This window comes from Gymnoscopelus microlampas (genome assembly GCF_963454915.1).
Source record: "Gymnoscopelus microlampas genome assembly, chromosome: 6".
Taxonomy (NCBI): Eukaryota; Metazoa; Chordata; class Actinopteri; order Myctophiformes; family Myctophidae; genus Gymnoscopelus; species Gymnoscopelus microlampas.
In genome coordinates, this window is record NC_139943.1 from 16868075 (window position 1) to 16891899 (window position 23825).

Consider the following 23825-nt stretch of genomic DNA (forward strand, 5'->3'; position numbering starts at 1 on the left):
GTCTTAATAGGTGAAAATAGACAAACATCTGGTTAAAATAGAAGAAAATGTAACAAAAATAAGCATACAGTATGTGAAAATAGCCGATCTACAAAACCTGAAACCATTTATTTTATTATGTTTCAAATAAAGCCAGGCCGAGGAAAACTTGCACTTAACCCCTACAGTATGTACTTAATTGCCCGTAGTCCCCCAGGGACACCAAATATCTTTGCCAAAAATAGCAGACCTATACACGCTTGTAGATCTGCTGTTTTTGACAAATGTTCGCCCCAGAATAAGGACGCTAGGGTTCACGTGGTTAAAGGAGTAGTTCACCCAAAAAATGACTTATTTTCTATCAATTACACACCCCATGAAGCATTGAATTCATGGAGATTTCTTTTTTTTCCCCGCATTCCAAAGCCAATAATTTGATAGCCCTGAAACATGACTGTCATACCATGATGACAGTCATGGAACCGAAAGTTCCTGGTTTAGAGTGGTGTTCGATTTTTTTGTACACATGTACATAAACGTTCAGATTTCAAATATAAAGTGCTTACTCATGAGCCACGGATGTTCCAAGTTGATCCGACCCGCGATAAGTACCCGAATCTCCCGTATTGTTCAATAAAAAGCATTTTAATCCAATCGCCGGCCATCTTTTTTTTTTTGTAATGTATCAGAGTGCAATACACCTCCCAACCATTAGTGTCGCATAGTTGAAAGCATCAGAGAAAATTTGGAGAAAATGGCTGGTGATCGGATTAAAATGCTTTTTATTGAACAATACGGGAGATACGCGTACTTATCGTGGGTCGGATCAACTTGTAAGATCCGTGGCTCGTGGGTAAGCACTTTATATTTGAAATCTGAACGTTTATATGTACTGTACATGTGAGAGTTTAAATGTAAAACAATCGAACACCACTCTAAACCAGGAACTTTTGGTTCCATGACGCTTGTGACAGACGAGCGTCATGTGAACCATGGCTAATAATTTGATAACCGGCGGTCTCTCCGGTAGGAGACACAAAGAGTCTCCTTTGTGTCTCCTACCGGATACATTAGCATCTTTATTATTATCATCAAATTATTGGCTCAGGAATGTGACAAAAATGTTAAAAAATCTCCATGAATATGGGGTGTGTAATTGATAGAAAATAAGTCATTTTTGGCGTGAACTACTCCTTTAAGTAAATCTTTCACAGTGTGGAATAGAAGATTCAGCCCAGATGACCTCAGCAGCGTGGCCTCTCGCCCTCGGTGGGGTTTTTGTTGTTGAAGAGTCTCTTGAGGAAGAGCAGCTGCAGGTAGCCGGCCAAGATGATGACCGCGCTCTGGGCCGCGGACCACCGCGTCACATACTTGGAGTTGGACTGGAGCACGTAGTAGTCCAGGCTTCGTCTCATGCGGCCAAAGTTGTAGAAGCGGAACATGTGGAAGACGCGGTTCTCTACCCTGTGGGAGGTCTCCTGGAACACAGTGATTGTGTGATGTTATATTGGAAGTTTGTATTAAATAATATCTGCTTTTGTTTTTTTCTCCCAGATCATACAGTACAAGATCTTTGTAGGCTAATGTAGAGATCATTTACTAAGTGGTTACTGAACATGTAATTGTAACTTTTCCTCTTCTACCCTGGATTTGAACCAAGTTTCCTGCTTAAGTGCTGACATTTTCACCATTGAGCTAATAAAGCCTGCCTGCTTGCTCAGGGGATAAATTGAATCTTGACCATCAGGTCAAAATTCATGTCAGATCCTGTGTCTAGGTGAGACATGACCTCTGACAAGATCTAAATAGAAGAGCAGGGAGACAAAATAGAACCACCCCAATTATATAAGTAATATTGTATTAACATACTCTACCATACAGATTGGACAAAATGAAAATGTATTAATTAGAAAAGTTACATAGTGCTGCTTTAAGTGTTATCAGTCTAAAATTAATTTGTAATGTTATATCTTTGTCATTATTATCATTGGTAGTTAATCACATAAACCCTAACATCTCTATTCTGGGGGCGAATATGCAGGCTATTTTCTGTGAAGAGATCTGATTTAGATGGGGGGGAAATGTAATGGACCGAGTGCAGACCCCTGAGGGAGACATGTCAAAGTAATTAGGGTTTCATGTTTAAGTGGTTTATGTTTCCAGTCCAAGTAAGTAAGCCTTGTAGTTGACAGGGTATCATTCCCTAGTTAAAAAACAAGATGAAAAAAACGCTGACATATAGTATTATTTATAGTAGCAACAATTATAGTATTCATACTCAAGTTATGAGTATGATATCTGTATCAATATACACCACATCAATATTCTTTTTTTTTTTAAATATTTTTTTGGGGGCTATTATTCCTTTATTTGACAGGACAGTATGCTGACAGGAAATGGGTAGAGAGGTGGGGGGATGCAAAGGTCGTCAGGATCGGGAGTCGAACCCGCGACACGCTGTCAAGCTGGATTACCAGCGTATGTGGTATGCGCCTGGTCCGCTAGGCCATCGGGCGCCCCACCACATCAATATTCTGATTAACAGTCAGACATGGTGATGTGTGTACCTCTATGGCGGACAGGGTGTTGTTCAGGTCTTTCCTGATTTCCTCTTTCTCTTTCTCTTTCTCCTCTTCGTTCTTCGCCTTGGCGGCGGCACCGGCTCCGTCATAATACACGCCAAAGTTGAGGAAGATCTGCATTACGCCAAAGCGGTTGTGAAAGTTGTTGAAGCACATCTGATAGAAACCTGGGAAATAAGAGGAAGAAAGCAATGAGACAACATGGAGCTTCATTATGAAACAGGCCATTCATCACTTGTTCTGGGGGGAACATTAGCCAAGAATCGTCGCAATGCGTTGCATTACGAGGCATTGTGGGTTTGTAGATCGGCTATTTTTTGTGAAGACATTCGGTGTAGACGGAAAAAATCAGTCCAAGTACAGTTGTAACTCAAGAATAGAGGGTTTAATTATCTTCTAGATGAGGTGTCATAAGGCTCATCTATACTTGTATGGCCGTGTCATGGGAAATAACAGATTTCCGGCTGAGAAACAATTCATTTCAATATATATTTGCTTTGTGAAAAAAAGCTCCTTTTGCACACCTACAGGGACAGGTGCGTAGGAGCAGGCAACCAGTGCATGATACATGAAAAAAAATGGAGATCCCACACGCTTTCTTCACTTACAGCAAACAAGTAGTTTATTAAAACGTTTCTGTCAGGGACACCTGATGAAGGTTGTTTAGACCGAAACGCTGTAATAAACTACTTGCTTGCTGTAAGTCAAGACAGTTTGCAGGATCTACATTTTCTCAATATATATTTGCTATCACAGCAGAATTTCAATGGGATCCTAAATGTAATTCATACAAAAAGCCTTGAGAAACTAGTCATTACAATGCACACCCTGACTTTCTTCTCCCTCTTCTCATAAACTGCACGAATCAGGCTCTGGTTGTTTTTGAAATGCTGTGTCACATGGTCAATGTAGGAACAGGACAAAACTGACCCGTCTCCTCGGCTTTGAAGTTGATCTGACCAGTGGCATCGTCCACAGTGGACACCAGCAAACTGCTGGGAGAGTTGACTGTAACTGACAGGTGTCTGTCATGACCAACCCCTGTCACCCATTGGACCTACAGTACAGACACAGACACACACACACACACACACACACACACACACACACACACACACACACACACACACACACACACACACACACACACACACACACACACACACACACACACACACACACACACACACACACACACACACACACACACAATTGGTGTATGATCACAGAAAACCCCTCATAGTATTACAAAGCAAACAAGTGGATATGTTTATACTTGATTTATACGTTGGTATGGAAAAGAGGGGAATTACAAGCCAAGTAAACCGCATGTCAAACTCTAAACTACCTTCAACTCTTTGTAAACATTTTGTAACATTTAATAGCCTACTTTAAAAGAAAAAAAAATACATTCATCTAGGTCTGCATGGTTGGGGAAAATACTAATTTAAATTAACATAGCGCAACGAAGGAACCAAAATGCAATTTTGGTTGGGGAAAATACTAATTTAAATTAACATAGCGCAACGAAGGAACCAAAATGCACTTTTCTTTTCTGACATTTGAACATTTAATAGGCTACTTAAAAGAAAAAAATACATCAATCTACGTCTGTATAGTTGGGGAAAATACTAATTTAATTCAGCATAACACAACGAAGGAACCAAAATGCACTTTCTTCTCAGATCCCTATCACACAACACACGAATCGTTGACTTAATGCACTCGGGTTAAAATGTGGCAGACAGTCACACAGTCTTTACCATGAACGTGAGGTAGAATCTTTCTCCCTGGTGAGCAAAATGCCAGAAGCACTCCATCCCTGAGGCGCGCAGCACGATGGAGAAGTCATATTGGTCAGTTCCCCAGAACAGCTCCTGGTCCGTGATGTCGGGGTGCGGGTCCGTCATGGGACCCCCAGAAACATGGCCAAATAACAACAACCACCACCACGCGACAACAAAGCAAGGCACACTACACAACATGGCTGTTCAAATTACTCCTTTGACACTGTTAAGGGTTTAACTAACTTGGGAGTTGCTGAATGGAAATCCGGTCTGTAACGTTGGATAGATATGATTAACCAGCACCCAAACTTGGTGTCTTCTGTGGGAAAATGTAGGTTCCCTGCCAGGTGTGGTGTCAGTGGGTGTGGTGTCATTTCTTGTTATCTACAAGCAGTGGTGTAAAGTAACTAGGTATATGTACTCAAGTACTGTACTTAAGTACAATTTTGAGGTCTTTTTTTTACTTTACTGGAGTATTTCCAATTGTCAATACTTGCACTTCTACTCCACTACATCTCAGAGGCAAATATTGTACTTTTATTCCACTACAATTATTTGAAAATTAGAGTTACTAGTTACTTTGCAGATATAAATTATTATATTATAAAACATACATTAACCACTTTAGCCCTATTTATACATAGGCTATTTGAAAATAGCCGATCTACAAGCTCACAACGCGTCGCGACGCGTTGTGAGCTTGTAGATCTGCTATTTTCAAACATTTTTGTACTTTTACTTTTGCTACTTTAAATATATTTTGATGCCAATACTTTTGTGCTTTTACTCAAGTAACATTTTCTACACAGGCATTTTAGTTACAGAGTATTTTTTATATTGCTACTTTTACTTAAGTAAAATATCTGAGTACTTCATCCACCACTGTCTACAAGTTGCAGGGGCTGGTAGCTTTCAAAGTTTAACTCCCACTCATACTATTTTACCAGTAGGCCTAAAGTAGGTTTTGAGGAGGATGTTACCGCTTGACAGTGGTTGGATTTGCTGACGTCCTGAAACTTCCACAGAACCTGTGCATCACGTCTAATCAATTTGCACCAAATCAGTTTCCTACGTCCACATGCTTTTATTCTATTATTGTACAGTTTACTGTATTTGCATGTGAGCATGAATCATGCCAGTTACTCTGCTAATCTCCTCCTAGTACTATGCTTGCCTTAAGTGTAAAAACACATCTGAAAGGCTAAAGAGAATATCAGTCAGTTATGCTTATACATATATATTTTTATTTTTATTAAATTTGAGCCCTTAACACAAGCTCTTTGAAATTATCCAGTTTCAGACCAAACCCATTTCAAACAAAAACAACAAAAAAACAGTAGGAAAAAAGAGAAATGCATGAGCATAAGCTTTTGATTACACAATTAATTGATACAAGCACTAAATATACATCCCATGTTAATTATAAAAAATCTGTTATTTTCAGGCAAACATAATGAATTAAGGATTCTAGGACATGGCCAGATCCTATTTTGACATCCTATTGGACGCTTGCCATTCAAAAATGTGTCAAACTCCTTCTCACCCAACTATGCAACTATACCAGCTGTCCAAAAAGACTTGTCCTATACCCCTTAACTCTAGTATTTAATATTAATACTTTAGTGGTGACCACAGTTGCTGTACAGTCATATTTTCCATGTAAAACTCAATCAGATTGACTTTACCAATAGCCATTTTGTCCAAACCTTCAATTAAAACAAGTCCACAAACAATGCAGTTAAAAATTCATTCAATTAGCTGTCGTAATTTCTTTGAGTGGAAGACATCGAAGACAGTGAGTGGAAGACATTGAAATGTGTTTAGCTTTGACTTAACAAAAATCACAAAAATATCATTGACTTAGCTAGAAGTCACATCATGTCTCACCCGTGCTAAAGGTAATCATTGACTTGTAGCTCTTGTAGTCTGTTGCCATGGAGCAACATGCTATGTTTACGTTGGAGCAAAATGAACGTGTTATGTTGAAATGTAATCTTGTATGACAAAATTTCAATAAAGAAGTTAATCTGAAGTTAGGATACGATGGTGACGCAGGAAGAATGCAAAGCTGGCATTTACTCTCTGCAGAGAACAAACATTGTAATGCACAATCTATGTAAAGCGCTTTGGATAAAAGCACTATATTAATGCACTGAAAATATGCAAACTGAAAAAATGCAACTGTCACTCAACAACAACAGTGACAGATTTCAGCTCAGTTATTTCTGTTGAAGTTGGATATTGCATGTAAAAGTGGACGGACGGTTATAAATGCAGCCATGTGCTCGTAGGAGCAGTTAGAAAGAGGAATTGCAAAAATGCTGCTTGCGTTGATGGGGGTGTGCGTGTGCGGGCGCTCCCCCCGGTGGACATTTTAAGGCATCACATCTTAGACGCGGCGGCGATGGCAGAGGCACGGGAGTATACGTGCACAGGTGCACACTTGGAAGGAGAAAGGGGAGGGGGGCGGGTGAGGATGGGGATTAAGCAAAGAGAGAACATACTTTAAATCCAAGCAGACATTTTCTCAAGTGTGTTGCTGGTCCACTAGAGCAGTGGTTCTCAAACCTTTTCAGGCCGCGACCCCCCAAAATAATCATATTTGAACTGGGGACCTCCCACCCTGATAAGCACATGGAATTGTAGACATTACATTTAGTTTGACTCAGTTCCCACAGAAATATTGGGAACATTTTTGCCTCTTTCTTATATTATTTGACACTTTGGCCAATGTCTGACCAGTTTTTGTAGCATAGTTTGTTCATCATTTTAATGCAGTAATGGTCTTTTTTAATTTCTTTAGGTATTAACATTCTTAAAATCATTAATTTGTCACATTACTGTCATCTGGGGACCTCCCCCCCAAAATCATGTGGGGACCAGGTCAATCAGGTTGAGAACCACTTCACTAGAGAAACAAACCTCTAACCCTGGCAGTGCCTTGCTCGACCCACTGGGCTAAAGAGGGAATGGAACCCATAACCTTTGCCGTGTTAAAAGCTGGTATCACAGAATTTGTGATACATTATAATAGATTTAAGTTGCCTTACTCTTCATTTTATCAATGCTGATTTTACAGTTTTTAAAAAGATGGCAGCGGTGGCTCAGGAAGGATGTAGAGCCACTGTCTGGGAAACCGGAAGGTCCCCGGTTTCGATCCCCAACCCCTCCTGGCTTTATATTATGTATTAAGTGTCCTTGAACAAGTCACTGAACCCCTAACTGCTCCCGGTGCACCCGTAGGTGGCAGCCTAGTGATCCTAAAAGTTAGGATGGGTCAAATTAATTTCCCCATGGGGATCATTACAATTTACCAAAAATAAACAATAAATGAATACAAACCTTCTGGGCCTCTGAGCTGTACTTGTCGAGCAGACCCTGGACTCTGTTACCATAGTCCTGATGGACTGCCATTAGCTGGCTGACCTGTGGGGGGAAACAGAGGTAGACAATACACTACTTTAATCATACTACTCTTGTTCACTGCATAGAGCAGTTGTTATTAAACCCTTTTAATACTAAGGACCCCCGTAACTCTGAGAGCACACCAATGAAACAAAATGGATGCGTAAGGGTCCATTTCGTTCCATTTGTACACGCTCAGAGTTACAAACTTGTAAGGGTACATTTAGAACCCCCTCAAGGATCCCTGAGGGTCCCTGGATCCCCCTTTAAGAACCACTGACCTACAAAAGAGTGTGACTGACTAAATTAATATGAGCTGTAAGTAATCTCCCTCACATGTGTAACTGGCCCATCGTTCCTTCAACTGTGAGGTGATTGGCTTCCTTCTTTCTAATTAGTCATGCCATGCTTCATTAAGAGTTTTGAAAATGGTAAATGGATTGCAGACAAGCAAAAAGGTGAAGAAGACTCACCCAGCGTTTCTGGATGAAGACCTGGGCTCCTTTCAGGGCTCCTGCCATGTTCTCACACAGTCTCTGTCTCTCCTCTTCATTCAATACTTCCAGGTAGAATGAACGCACCTGACAGACACACACACACACACACACACGCACGCACACAGAATTGGCCATTTAGACACTTTACATAGACAATGACAGCTATACAAATGCTAAGTTCTTTCTGGTAATCTGCATTTTATCTAGGAAAACAAGTCTTGGTTTCAATGTGAGACACATTTTAATAGCAAGTGTAAGTGTAAATGCAATCTGGATCCTAAATATTTGGACAGGTTCTGGATTTAAGATGACCCTGGTCGTTACCTGTGTGACATGATCATATAACCCTGTCCCTCTGGTCTTTACCTGTGTGAAGTTGTCGTCGTTCTCGCTGTTGTAGCGAGCCACATCAGGCGACACCTTGAACTTTGACTCGATGAAGCGAGGCTGGGTGTCTGGGGCGCTGAAACTGTTGGGGAAATAGTTGGGAGCACCACCTACGGGTCAGACAGAGAACACACCCCCAACCAGTCAGAAGGGGATAACACACATGGACATGCATACACAGACAAAGTACATACACTCACAGTTACTGTTTATTGCATTTCTGGGGACATCAATGTTTTCTCTTATTTAACACACTTGTTTGGGTTTGTTGTCTGGGTTCAGGTTGTGACTGACTGACCTTGATTGTCAAACATGCACATGGGTCCATCTCGTTGGTAGTTAGCGACGCGGGTCTTGTAGGGACAGTTGACAGGGATCTGGAGGTAGTTGGTCCCCAAACGGTGTCTGTGGGTGTCTGGATAGGAGAACAGACGACCCTACCAGGGGAGAGAGAGAGAGAGAGAGAGAGACGCACAGACAGACAGTTATGATGACAGTAATCACTACTCCAGAGATAAACGTGTGTTTATCTATTCCTAGTTAGCAACCACATCTCATCTACGAACTTCTCCACCGATTACAAGAGTATCAAGTTCTTAAAACAATGTCATGAAAACAAAGAAATTGTAAAATAAATAAAACGGGAGGTAAGAACTGGGATAATCATAACTAACAGTAAAGCATGTTTCTCAATGTCGGGTCTGCAGACCATTAGTCTTAAATAAAGACTCAGGATTATTACAGTGTAGATTGGAGCCCCAGAGATAAAAAAAAAATGTTTATCAAACGGGGGTCTGTGCCCTTATGCATATCAAACTGGGGGCCCTTGAAATGAAAAAGGTTAAGAATCACTGCAGTAAACTGCACATTAACACAGACTAAATGTTATGTTACCTGCAGCATCTTGTCGGGACTGGGTTCGATACCCGGTGGCATGTTGCTGGGGTCGAAGGCCAGCTGCTCCACCTCAGCAAAGTAGTTGACTGGGTTCCTGTTGAGAACCAACCGCCCCACTGGGATCAGAGGGTAGTCGTTATGGGACCACACCTAGAACAAGCACAAAATTCATTATGTTTTAGTTAGGGATGTCCGATATTATCGGCCTCCCGATATTATCGGCCGATATTAGCATAAAAATTGATATCGGGAAAATATCGGTATCGGTTTTTGAAAAAAAAAATATATATATATATATATTTTTTTTTTGCTTTATAAATAAGTTACAGGAGTTCTTACTGTATATGGTGTGTGTGATATGAAATTTGAGCTTACCCTAATCACAATAATCCCCGCATATATCGGTATCGGTTGATATCGGTATCGGTAATTAAGAGTTGGACAATATCGCTATATCGGTTATCGGTAAAAAAGCCAATATCGGACAACCCTAGTTTTAGTCATGTATTCAAAATCAATGGACAATGAAAAAGTCGAGTTACAGCTGACACTTCACTTGGAGACAGCAGACCGAGTTCAATAAAAACGCTTTGTTTTGTAAAGTATGAAATTCCAAGTATCCAGGGTTACCTTGGTGAGGTCGAAGGGATTGAAGGGATACTTCTCAGCTTGCTCAAAGGTCATGACCTGGATGTAGAAGGTCCAGGAGGGGAAGTTGCCATTGGCGATGGCGTTGAACAGGTCTTTAATGCCGTAGTCAGGGTCAGAGGCGGACAGACGCTCTGCCTCCTGAACCGTGAGGTTCTTTATACCCTGGTCAGTCTGAGAAAAAAAAAAAGAAAAAACAGGAGCTACAATTAATCCAAGGCAGAATACGTATTTACATTAGGGATGGAAATATTAAGTTATTTCCATATTCGATTACACACACACACAAAGAAAACAAAAAAAGGCAGATCTATATTTTGCTATATGGATCACCGCTCAATGTATGTTTAGATCACTGAATGTTTGTGTTACAAAGCAATACATTGAACAAATACTGAAATAAAATTCGGGTACTCAAAAATTCAAGCCCATCCCTAATTCACATTTCAGAAATGATTAGACACTATTTTATGTAATGGAAATGTTAAATGTATTCAACAACAGTAATTACAACCTCAGTACAGTATCGCACAGACTGTAGCATATCTACACAATTTTACACTGAATGTTATACTGGCCTTGTAGTGGAACTTGCAGTAGACTGCTTCGTCCTGAACATTGACCAGTTTAAAGGTGTGTGAACCATAGCCGTTCATGTGCCGGTGGCCATCTGGTAAACCACGGTCACTGAACAGAAACGACACCTGGTGGACAGAGAGGAAGTCAGAAGAAAGCATACATCATGGACGTTTACAATAGAATTACAGTCAAATTGAATACAGTAAAAGTGAATAAAGGGTTTTGAGTTTGTTTGTTTGTTTTTTTCCACAAGGAAAGAGTGCAGTCCACTCTAAACGGAACTATCTCTGCACTAATGTAGGGCATACATTTTCTGGTTCCACTTCAAAATAGTCAATGCATTTTTCCCATTGACGTTTCCAAAAATATTTATATCAATTATTTTAAGCCTAGGATCAAGCCATCCAGGGTCCTGGTGAATCATGACCATAAAACATTTAATTCTGTGAAAAAAAACTTTTTGAAAACGTCAAAACAAAGGGTATTTATTAAATATAGTATATCATATAATCAAATATTTTTAAAAAAAATCACACCCTGTGTGAAGGAAGCGGTGCCTTTGATGAGTGTGTGTAATTGGGCTAGATATGAACTGGAGAAACAATGTTACATCCCTGGGAAATCATTTCAAGGCTACTGAACAGCGGCGCTGGAAGAAAACCGGCATTATGGCAGTTTTAATCCCAGCCAATAAGAAGATGCAGGGGCGGGGCTTAAGTAAGACAGCTCGTCCCTAGTGGTGGTGTACGTCCACAAACCAAATTCGGACTTGGTGGCATGCTGCTAACTGGAGTTATGGCTGTTTGTAGCCCAGCCAATGACAATACAGAGGGGGCGGGGCTTCAGCAATTAAAGCCTGTCCCTATTGGTGGTCTAAGTTCACGTGGTAAATGTGTATTTGGTAGCATGCTGCAAAGTGGACTTATGGCTGTTTAAAGCCCAGCCAATAGGAAGACAGAGGGGGCGGGGCTTACTACATTTCAGTCCGTCCCTATTGGTGGTCTGAGTCCACGTACCAAATGTGTACTCAGTAGCATGCTGTGAACTGGAGTTATGGCTGTTTAAAGCCCAGCCAATGGGAAGACAGAGGGGGCGGGGCTTATGTAATTACAGTTGGTCCCTATTGGTGGTATTAGTTGGACTTGGTGGCATATGCTGCAAACTGGAGTTATAGCTGTTTAAAGCCAGTGGCCTCCTGGTGGCGCTATAATAGGGGGGGGGGGGGCGGGGCTTCAGCAATCAATGCTCGTCCCTATTGGTGGTCTAAGTCCACATACCAAATTTGGACTTGCTGGCATGCTGCGAACTGGAGTTATAGCTGTGTAAAGCGCTGTTTAAAGGCAGTGGCCTCCTGGTGGCGCTATAATAGGGCGGGGCGGGGCTTCAGCAATCAATGCTCGTCCCAATTGGTGGTGTAAGTCCACATACCAAATTTGGACTTGCTGGCATGCGAACTGGAGTTATAGCTGTGTAAAGCGCTGTTTAAAGGCAGTGGCCTCCTGGTGGCGCTATAATAGGGCGGGGCGGGGCTTCAGCAATCAATGCTCGTCCCAATTGGTGGTGTAAGTCCACATACCAAATTTGGACTTGCTGGCATGCTGCGAACTGGAGTTATAGCTGTTTAAAGCCGGGCTCAAACGGACAAACGGACATAACGGACAAACGGACATACGGACGGACATAGTCAGGTGTAGAGCGGCTGGCACCGCTAAAAATGTTTTATGTTCATGATTCACCGGGACCCTGGATGGCTTGATTCTAGGCCTAAATTAATTGATATAAATATTTTTGGAAATGTCAATGGAAAAAATGCATTGACTATTTTGAAGTGGAACCAGAAAATGGCCACCACTGCTATGCCGTATTGGCAGTAGGAGAGCCGAGACAGTGTAGGATACAAAGACAGAAAGCTGACCCTAGATGAGGACGTTGCTTTAGAGATGGGAGGTTTAGCCATTAAACCATGAGTGCATCTGAAACACTTTTTATCGCATGAACAACACAAGAGGTTGCAGTGAGTGCATCTGCAACATCTTGTGTTGTTCTATCGATTAGTTAGGCCTGTCACAATTGCCTGATGGCAATTACGTGGGCTAATCGCAATTATTTTGCATAATCGTTTCCATCCATCTGTATACAACAGCTGGATGAAATGAACAGAAACGTTATATTTCATCATCGTTTCCACATCGTTGTCCACGTCTTTCAACCTGGCCTCACTATTTGGGCATTTTATAGTTAAAAACAAAACAAAACAAAAAAACACATAAGTACACAATTATTAAGGATATGGTCTGTTTTTGCCATTATGCATTATTTATTTTGATTATTGGTCAGTCATTTCTTTATATGTTATTTATGTCATATCTGCCCTGTGCAATATTTGTTTACAAGGCCTAAAAGGCTAACAGAAATGTAATTTTGTATTTACTATGTTCCAATGTTCAATGCCAGACATACATAAATCCATCTTCAATCGCTTAACAGTTCCAACAGAGAGCTCCAGATTTCCAAAAATACAGTACAATATAATTCATCACAGTTATTTGTATAACAATCAATTGTCAACAAAAACTTTGTGACCGTGATTCGTGAGAGCCCTAGTTGCGGTGCATCTTTAAACATTTACCGTTTGACCAACACAGGATGTTGCAGTGCATCTGAAAACCCTTACTGCTGACTATTTGACCAATACAGGATGTTACTAAAGACACAGAGGTCTGATCCATAGGGCTGTCACAATTACAAATTGAAGTTGACTATTCATTGTCACACTAATAACTGCGATTAACGATTTAATTGTGTTTTTGGCATCAAACATGGGAACATATTATGAATAAAAACGTAATTTCTGTTTAGCTTTTAGGCTTCGTAATAAAAGCTTATTTGACAAGTAACTTAAATATACAAAGAAATGACTGACAAATGTAATAATGTTATACTTTGAAAAACTTAAAAAATAGCGGAAATAGCTGATCTACAAGCTTACAACGCGTCACTTCGTGACAACGCGTTGTAAGCTTGTAGATCTGCGATTAGATTAATGTAATAATTGTGACAGGCCTGCCGATCCACCTCAACACAAACAATGGAGGTGGATGAAGATGATGTTACCTGATGCAGACATTCAGGCCGGAGACTCCAGAAGTCCCACACCATGTCTGGGTCCTTCATGTGGGTCTGCGGGTTCCTCTTCTGAGAGTGGATGAAGGATGGGAACTAGAGGGGTTGAAAGGGTGTTAAAGACACGTCACTCATAAATACACATAAAACATGTTTTATGGTCATTTAGTTTTAGATATCTGCCACAAGACTATATAACAGGTCTAAATATTCAGCTGCTGTTTAGATCAACCGAACTCTATTAGTAATACAATTCTGCTACAGTATTGTTGTATATAGAGAAGAAACAATCCGCACTCTGTAGAAGTCTTAGGACTCTTTTTTAATAATGTTGTAAGATCCACAGTAGCAGTCAACCGAACAGACGTGTTTCGGCACGCATGCCTTCGTCAGTGTGGTATTATTGTAACCAGCATCTGGTATTTACTATTTAAACAACTCAAGATTAATAGGCCTCTCAAGACACAGGTTAAAAAGACAGCCCACTTCCAAACTAAACACTTCCATGGTTGTGACATGACACATCAATGTCAGATGTATCAGCTTCTGTACATAACAAAGAAACAGTAAGTTGTTGCATTTGGCTGAGAACCACCCAGTGCAGTGTTTTCTCAGAGTCCCATGCAGGTACTTAACATTCCTTAAGCGGAGTTCACACTACAGGATAATTGTGTAGATTCTTGGTCGGAAACGCCCCTCCCGACAATCGTGGGGGTGTTCCCGCTTTGAGGCTGGTTGGAACGGATTATCTGCCTAGAATGATCCTGTAGTGTGAGTGACTTCACACAGATTAAATCTTACACCCTGATGATCGGACGCATCGGGGGCCACCTTGATAAATATCAAACATGTTTGATATTCATCTGGGACGGTCGCACTCACACGTGACCACAATTAGCCGACAGAGACATGTCTGCAAGAGAGACGCTTTGGGAGACATATCTTAAACGTGTGTGGAATCACAAGCATTGTCTAGTCTAGAGAGAGTGGCTGTGATCAGCTGCGGGTGCCACGAAGCTACCGCTTTCCAAGGAATTCTTTGGACAAATGCGTGGCGGTTCATTGTTCTGCCAGACACAATAATCTTCATAATATCCTGTACTATGCGATGCCCAATTATTTTTATTTTTTGTGTGTGCATGTTTGAGATTATAGAGAAGAGAAGCTGTTAAGATTCTCCTTACAAAATCATTTAGGATTTTAAACTCCTGTAGCGTGAGCCCAGCTTAAGTATTGTGAACCTAAAGCGTCAACATGGATGAGACAATCCTGATGTTGGTGTGTCAGCAATACTCCACTAACTAATGTGCAAGTTTGGCTACTAGAGAAGAAACAATCCGCACTCTATGTAGAAGTCTTAGGAGTCTTTTTTAATAATGTTTAAGATCCGCAGCAGCAGTCAGCCGAACAGACACGTTTCGGCACGCTAGGGCATTAACAGAATAATCGAATATTCGAATATTCGACTATCAAACCGACTATTCGACTATCAAACCACTATTCGATTATTCGATAAAAAAAAAAAATTAAAAAAAAGTTTTTTTTTTTTTTTTTTTTTAGATTTTTTTTTTTTTAGTGGCTTTTCTGCAGCAGACACGCAGCTGTGAGCTCTGGTGTGACGTCAACTCGCATTCCTTGAGTCCAGTCATCAATGTCATTGAAAAAAAAAATGAAAAAAAAACTTTTTATTTTTTTTATTTTTTATTTTTTTTACTATTTTATTTTTTATAATCAAATCGATTAATCGAATATTCGAATACTTATAGGTCGAATAATTCGAATACTAAAAATCACTATTCGTGAATGCCCTACGGCACGCAGGCCTTCCTTCGTCAATGTTACTGTTTACAGTACCTTGCATGGTTTCCTCCGCCATTGGTGTATGAATGTGTGTGTGAATGGGTGAATGTAGTGCACAATCTATGTAAAGCACTTTAGATAAAAGCGCTATACAGTATAAATGCACCATTTACCATTTGCATACAGGTGGTAGTGACATAGATAGCTCATGGAGAATTAAAACCATACAGCTGTGTCTCATTATTAAATTACATCTATGATAGAAAATACAATAAACTCTGAATATACAGTATCCCAATAAGTGTCACAAGTGTCAGATCTCACAATAGACCACAATACCGGAATATTTTTTACATAAAACAATTTAAAATTAACTCTTCATTTAGACCTTTTGGGAAGAAAAGCGTCTGTTCGGTTGACTGCTGCTGTGGATCTTAAACATTACTAAAAAAAAAGAGTACAGAGAGTGCAGATTGTTTCTTTCTCTCTATTATGTGTTATCCAAATCTGCACCCAGTGTAGAACTTCTCAAGACTGTCCTCGAGTTGAGTGAGCCTTTTCTTTGAAGTGGGTTGCAAGTTTGACTAATGACAGCCATGTCTAACTGGCAAACAACAACAACGTGATGTCCCTCTTCCTCTTTATTTGGTGAACCACAGACTGGATAGGGGGCAAAGTCACTGATACTAAAAATGCAATCAAATGCAATAAAAGCCAGTGTTCTCATTGTGGCTCATCTCTTTTCACAAGGCCCACCTTTTAAGTACAGTATGCTTAACACCAGCTGTACCGAATCTGCTGTGTAGAAAAACTCCAAACCAGTAAATTGCGATGGCAATAAATATTATGGTTATCATTCATAAGAGGCCTCTCTGTCTTTATCACTCTCTCTCACACACACACACACACACACACACACACACACACACACACACACACACACACACACACACGCACACACGTCTCACCAGCAGGGCATCCCTGATAAAGAAGATGGGTGTGTTGTTTCCTGTAAGGTCCCAGTTTCCCTCCTCTGTGTAAAACTTCACCGCAAATCCTCGTGGGTCACGAACCGTGTCTGCAGAGCCGGACTCCCCCGCTACAAGTCAACAGCAGGAAAAAAAAATGTTTTAAATTATAGTGAATTTTACTTTATTTTTTTAAGGATACGTTCATGTGTCAGTATAAGCTCTGATCCGTTTTACTGGCTTTGATAGTAGGTAGCATTTTTTGTCTGGCACTTAGGATTACTCTCAGTACAATAGGAGGCATAGGTTGCACACTAGTTAGCTTTCTGGTTTTGCCTAGATTGTGAGGAAACATCAAGTGGTTTCTTGGCTACGTAGGATATCCCATAATGCTGTGTCCCAAGGCCAGTGATCCATGCTTGTGGTTATTTTAGCCAGTTTATTATGTATTTTTGAGCGGTGCAACCGCTCCTATAAGAGGGTTTGGGACCCATCCGTGGTGAAAGTTTTTCTTTCCGTCGTGAAAATTTGTCTTTCGCTGTGACGCCATGCTGTGGAAAACACGCCCATTGGCTAACCTTCGCAGGATGTGCTGTGATTGGCTACCGAGATGCATGAAGAAATTAACTTCAAACTTCGCAGACACGCTGTGATTGGCTAGCGAGACGCATGATGAAAGTAATAATAATGTAAAAAATGTAAGAACCGCTCAATTCACACTAGGTGTGAATTGAGCCATGCCGTGACGCCGTGACGCAGGACGTGCTGTGATTGGCTACCGAGATTGCATGATGAAATTAATAACTCATAAATATCACCTCTCACTTCACACTGGGTGTGATTTTTAATATCTTCTTCCAAATAAAAACAAAAAGGTCCAAAACTTCATCCATTGTTTCATATTTACAGCATGGCAGAGCCTAGAAGAGTGTGTGTGTGTGTGTGTGTGTGTGTGTGTGTGTGTGTGTGTGTGTGTGTGTGTGTGTGTGTGTGTGTGTGTGTGTGTGTGTGTGTGTGTGTTTGTCTGGGGCTTATCTCTCAAACCGTTGGACCGATCAGCGCCAGATTTCTTCTGCACACTGCCAGTAGGCCACGTATTGTGTTTGAAATATTTAATTAAACTTTTATGATGGAAGTGAAGCGGGCTGAATCCTTGCCGAAATATGGAGTCATATTGTATGGCATAGAAAAGTCATAGACTGGCCACATGAAATCGGAGATCCACATGCACCGTTAGTTTACAATACCCTGTCTTGTTAGTCTATGTTCATTATCTTGTTGTTTGTTGGAGTTGAGTCATGTGTTGTGCAAAAGGCTTGCTTACCACGGAAACTGGAGAAATTTCATTGTGTAGATTTACGTTAGTCACATTTATAGGTTGTCTCAACTCGTGTAACCTTTTTAACCCATTGAGACCTGGAACTGTCTCATTTTTAGATTTGAGCTAAAAAGCATTATTTTACACTTTGGGCTATTCAAAAATAGCAGATATGCAAGCTCATAGCGCGGCACCGAGTGCCTCGCTACGAGCTTGTAGATCTGCTATTTTTGAAAAATCGTGAAAATGTGTGCAAATCTTTGAATGTATATATTTTTAAAGCGAACAAATATTTTGATGGGGGTCCGCGGCCAAATACATATAATTTTGGGGGTCCTTGACATGAAAAAGATTGAGCACCACTGGTATAGAAACAAACGTTTTTCAGAAAACTGTTGAGATTTAGGAGACATGTAGAATCGGCTTCAGGTCTCAATGGGTTAAATGAAACCTAATATTAAGGAATGTTCCCATCCAGGTACCACATGGTAAGATGATGCCTTCATAACCTTTATTTCAAAATGAGACAGAGCCATTGTCTCATCATCTGAATGTGAGCTCTTGGTCTGAACACATGGTCTTTGTTGTGTTATCCTTCTAGCCTAAATGTCTGCCTCTACCTCGTGCTGTTTACATTTCTGTCTAATAAAGTATTCCAGTGGTTCTCAAACTTTTTAATGTCAAGGACCCCCAAATTGACACTTATTAGCCCGCGGACCCCCATTTCAAAAGATATGCCAGGGACCCCCATAAGAGAAGATTTTTTACGGCTCTAGCAGTGATTCTCAACCATTTTAATTTCAAGGATCACCAGTTTGACATGCATTAGGGCTACAGACCCACATTTAATGGCATTTCTATCACGTGGACCCCAATCTATATTGTAAAATCCATGTCAATTTAACTCTGAGAGTGTACAAATGGAACCAAATGGACCCGTTAGGGTCCATTTGGTTCCATTTGTACACTCTCAGAGTTACAGACCCATACGGGTCCATTTGGTGCCTAATCTATCATTTAGCTGGGGACCCCCTGGAACTCCCTCAAGGACCCCTGGGGGTCCCCGGACCCCACTTTGAGAACCAATGAAGTATTCAATCAACCAAAAGTCATTCTTACCCACAGTGGAGAAGCGGATAGCGATGGGTGTCTGTTTACCCATGGATTCGAACAACTTGGCCTTGCTGTAGCGACGGATGTCATGGGTCACCTCAAAATAGCCAAACGCTCCTGTAGCGAGGAAAATGACATAACTGAGACAATGACCGTGTTTTTTTATATTATCTAAATTAGATGGAAATACATTGAACTATCAGGACAAGAAAACAGTTTGTTATTTGTCCACCAGCCGGATGATGTATGATGAGTAAAGTAGTGCTGATATTTGGAATATCAGCACTACTTTACTTTACAAGTCAAATAGGCTTTTTCAAATAGAACATAACCTTTGGATGGTGATGCTAGTTGCTTTCCAAAGAAAATGTGGAACACTTTAAACGGTCTATGAACTTTCTGTATGCACTGTGTACTGTACAGATGTGCCATTTCAAAACTTCAAATGTCCTGCCATCGGCCATCTTTTCAGGGGCAAAACAGTGCATTTTTAAGGGCAGAACAGGGAGGAAAAAAATGCATTTTCAGGGCACTTTCAGGGAAAGAACAGTAACGTGTGAAGTTTTGAAGTGGCACATCTGTAGGTCGTTTTTTTTTTTTTACAACAAGAATAAAAATCACCTATAAGGACATGGCTAAAATAGGGACACCAGGTTGAAAGTGGTTAACAGCTATCTAAGTGAGTGAGTCAGGAAGTCATATGATTCGGCCAATGTGTAGGTTCAACAACAGGTTGAACAAGTATAAAATCGGGCGTAAGCCTCGTGTTTGATCCTGGACCAACGCCTTACCCGCCCCCTTGGCATGGACAACTCTCTCGGGGATGCGTTCTCTGTCGAAGTGGGCCATCTCATCCGTGAACACCACATCCTGGACCAGCAGGGGACCCCTGGGGCCCGCAGTCTGCTCGTTCAGCTTGTCCCCGACGGGATGACCGCCTCCTGTCGTCAACACATCTGGTTCCTGGTCAAATTGAAATTAAAATGAAAGGTTCAGGGCCAGTTTACTTGCCATGGCCCCACCTTCATCCAATCACCACCATCTGCTGTCTATAAAAGGCTGGGTCCCACCTCAGGCGATCTAACCCAGACACCCATTGCACCTGATTGTAGCCCTGTCTTGTAGCCTTGTTTTGCAGCCCTCATTTTAAAGCCCAGAGCAAACTTTTGTATTTAGTGTCTGTTCTCCTACTTAGTAATTTGTATACGCTCTGCCTTGGGACAGGAAAAACAGAGGCCTCTATATACATAGAACCTAGGTAAGGGGGTGGTTGCCACTTATGTATTTTTGAACATTGGTTTGGTTAGAGACTAGTAGTTAGGTAGGCAGGCGATCGTGCTGCAATCATTGTTGTTTTGTCCTCCTGCGCGTGCGGGGGAAACAAAAGCTCACCACAATCCAGCTCTTGCCGCCTGCGCCAGCCGCGTGTGCACAAACGAGCACACGCGCGAGAATTTCACGGGACCACGCTCGCCTGCCTCACCGCCCCTCAACTTCTCCGCTCGTCCCAAATAATCGCCCGCCTCTCATTGAAAATTAATTACATAGGCGCGTCGTTCGAAAGGACCCTTAGTCTGTCTTTGTTTTGCCGAGCTGCTTCTTTTGTTATTTTGGCAACAACCGTGTCCCCTGGTAGTGGCTTGTTTTTAGTTTATTGTATGCCTGTGCATAACTACAGTGTGTAAATATGTAAATATTAAAACATCAGCAGAAGAGTAAAAGCAATCTCCCTTATTTGCACCTCTTATACTCAACAGCCTGGTAAATATTTGTATGTTGCAAACTCTTCTTCCTAGACCTAAAAGGGTTTCGTGACAAGCATGTTCTCCTATTCATAGCAACCACATTACAAAAGCATGCTTATTTAACCAAGCTCTTGGCATTACCACACTGAGGTTTGTTAAGGTTTGGTTTGCTGTTCCGGCTAGGCCAAACAAATGACGGCCTGAAGACAAATAAACCTTGGTGGACCGTAGGGCACAAGGCTGTCGTCATCTCCTCAACCTAGCTATGAAAACAAGACAAATGTACAGAACTACTACTGCCTATCACTTCTAATTTCATACCAATCACAATATTTAACAGTAACTGTACATCAGTGTCATTACTCATTATCAGCTCCACAAGGACGCAGGATAAATACATGATGGGAGGCTTCATATATTTAACAGTAGAAAAATGTTATCTGCACACCAGTATTATGTAGGCCTGTCACAACTATTACATAATCGTCAAATCGCAGATAGTCGCAAATTATTTATTAGCAATATATTTTTACATGCATAAAAGTATTAAATATGTCAATAATTTCTATGTATATTTAAGTTATTTGTTATATCTGCCCTGTGCAAAAAAAAAATACGAAGTCTAAAAGGTAAACAGAACACATGTTCCAAATGTTCAATGCCAAACACACAATTAAATCGTTAATCGCAATTATTTGAGTGACAATTAATCGCCAACAGGCAACCAAAATGTTTTAATCGTGACAGCCCTAGTATTATGCTGCCATTGTGGAATTTATTTGTCAACATTTTGAGCCGGGGGGGCTCTTCCTCAGACCTTATGATCATCATCATTCATCATAAGGTCTGAGGAAGAGCTGATCATAAGGTTTGATGAAGAGCCTCCCGGCTGTTAAATGCAGCCATATAAATTCCACAGTGGGAGCGTGATAGTGGCGTCTGATTTTATTTGTCTACGGTTTGACCGCCAAGCCCAGCGGGTTATGGGATCTGCGTGCCCTTTTCATTTATTTATCAACAATGACTCACTCATTGGAGTGAGTCGTGGGCCTTGTTGTCATTATCGCCCAGCAAATCTGTATACAACAAAAGGGGATGAATGTGGAACTACCAGAAACACCGTTATAAACCAGTTCTACCACAGTAAAGTCAAAGTTCTACCACAGTAAAGTCAAACTGAAGGCTCATTCGTGCAGTGGTTCTCAAACCTTTTCATGTCAAGGACGCCCAAATTGAAACCTATTAGTCCACGGACCCCTTTTATAAAACATTATGCCAAGGACCCCAATAAGAGAAAATATTTAAGGCTCTAGCAGTGTTTTCAACCATTTTAATTTCAAAGACCCCCGGTTTGACATGCATTAGGCTACGGACCCCCCATTTAATGGCATTTCTATCTCTGGGACCCCAATTTATATTGTAAAATCAATGTTAATTTAACTCTGAGAGTGTACAATTGGAACCCAATGGACCCGTTTGTACAATCTCTGAGTTACAGACCCAAAAGGGTCAATTTGGTTCCTAACTATGTCTCATTTAGCTGGGGAACCCCTGTAACTCCCTCAAAGACCCCTGGGGGTCCCCGGGCCCCACTTTGAGAACCAATGCATTAGTGCACACAGTGCATAGTTTCTAATCCATTCTATTCTATATCAAAGGCAAAGGAGTGGATTGTTATTAAAGGTCGCCCTAGAGCGCTGTGATTATGTAAGAATGAGTAGACACAGGGTCCAAGTTCAAGTTCAATCCCCTGTTTCTCCTATGGGACAATGACCTGCTTAGAACCTCATTCACGTAAGAATGCATAAGACTTGTTATCCTTATCCGACAGTAATAGAATGCATACAGTAGCTCAGAATTGTTGGTTAATTGGTTCGACTTCTGTTCTTTGTCACACTAATATTATTAGGTTGTGTAGATCAGCTATACTGACCTTCTACCATTTCCCCTCAAAGTTAGTTAGTGATATTCAGCCAATATGCATTTGTTCTGCAATTCTATAAGTAAGAGGCCACAATGCTAAACGTATGGGCGAATACAACGCATTCACAGGTTGATCAAATAAAATGCAAGATTTTGTTAGCCTCTAATTGCCTAATCATTGTTTTGGCCAAATTGACATTTCTGCCTACTAGCTCTACTCTCCTAACACTCTTCTTCATTGTGCCTTATTGCTTACATGTCCTCAGCCTATCAGAATGCTTGTTACATTCCAAAAATGACTTAGGCAATTATACTTATTTGACTTAGGCAGAAATTATTTGGAATGTAACCAGCATTGTGATAGGCTGAGAACACAGGCAATAAGGCAGGATGAATCAGCAGTGTTAGGAGTAGAGTTAAGCAGATGTAAATAAAGGCAGATTAACATGACTTTAGGCAAAATGAGTGGGTTTTTTTTTAGGTCAAAAAGTGCTGTTTTTTTGTGTGCATGCTGCAGTGCAGTCAGTGCGCTCAGTGCGTCCTCATGCGACCTCTCACCCATTTACACACATCACTCAAGTGGAGCTGCGAGCTTTACATGCGATACGCATCTTTCACGAAACATAAACTTATACAAAACCACACAAACCTGAGAGCTTCGGCTCTCCTTCCACAACCTCATCTGGTCAGTAGCCTTGTCCCTGGTGCCCGCCATGATGTCCACAGATCAACAGTCACACGTCAAATGAACAGAGAAGAGAGAGGAGCTAACTGTTGTTTACACACACTGAAGCTTCCTATAGACTTTGAACGGTAGCCCCGCCCCTAGCCATGGATCATACGACGGCCGTCTGTCACGACACGTCATGGATGAACTTCAACCCGGTGTTTGCACTTTCTATCTTTTTGACCCGTACATCTACATAAACGTTCACATTTTAAATATAAAGTGCTTACAGCATGGCCCCAAATGTTAAAATTATGCACGGTTCCTTAAAAGTATACCGTATCTTCCGTATTATTAAATAAAAAGCATTTTAATCCGATCGGTGGTCATTTTCTCCGCCTTTTCTC

General features: G+C 41.0%; 2 protein-coding genes across 2 annotated transcripts; both read right to left on the reverse strand.

The window, feature by feature from the left end:
• Positions 1 to 1223: 1223 nt before the first annotated feature.
• Positions 1224 to 4546, reverse strand: LOC311046878 (transmembrane emp24 domain-containing protein 6-like; the record flags this gene model as incomplete). Its single annotated transcript, XM_084059452.1, has 4 exons — positions 1224 to 1457; positions 2547 to 2728; positions 3492 to 3618; positions 4325 to 4546. The coding sequence occupies 4 exons, from the start codon at positions 4544 to 4546 to the stop codon at positions 1224 to 1226; spliced, it is 765 nt and encodes a 254-aa protein (XP_083915578.1).
• Positions 4547 to 5569: 1023 nt separating this feature from the next.
• On the reverse strand, positions 5570 to 23543 carry cat (catalase). Its single transcript, XM_084061114.1, has 13 exons — positions 23401 to 23543; positions 19875 to 20046; positions 19090 to 19200; positions 16653 to 16783; positions 13876 to 13980; positions 10761 to 10886; positions 10165 to 10356; positions 9532 to 9684; positions 8936 to 9074; positions 8617 to 8747; positions 8227 to 8334; positions 7691 to 7774; positions 5570 to 6790 (listed from the first exon to the last, which is right to left on the reverse strand). Exons 1-13 carry the CDS (start codon positions 23464 to 23466, stop codon positions 6731 to 6733), a joined length of 1578 nt encoding a protein of 525 aa, XP_083917240.1. The 5' UTR covers positions 23467 to 23543; the 3' UTR covers positions 5570 to 6730.
• Positions 23544 to 23825: the final 282 nt, after the last annotated feature.

Coding starts and splice junctions, on each gene's coding strand:
- cat (XM_084061114.1), bottom strand. CDS start 23,466: ATGGCGGGCACCAGGGACAAGGCTACTGACCAGATGAGGTTGTGGAAG. Junction 16,784..19,089: donor TATCCGCTTCTCCACTGTGG/GTAAGAATGACT, acceptor GTTGACTTGTAG/CGGGGGAGTCCGGCTCTGCA. Junction 8,335..8,616: donor ACGACGACAACTTCACACAG/GTAAAGACCAGA, acceptor TGTGTCTGTCAG/GTGCGTTCATTCTACCTGGA.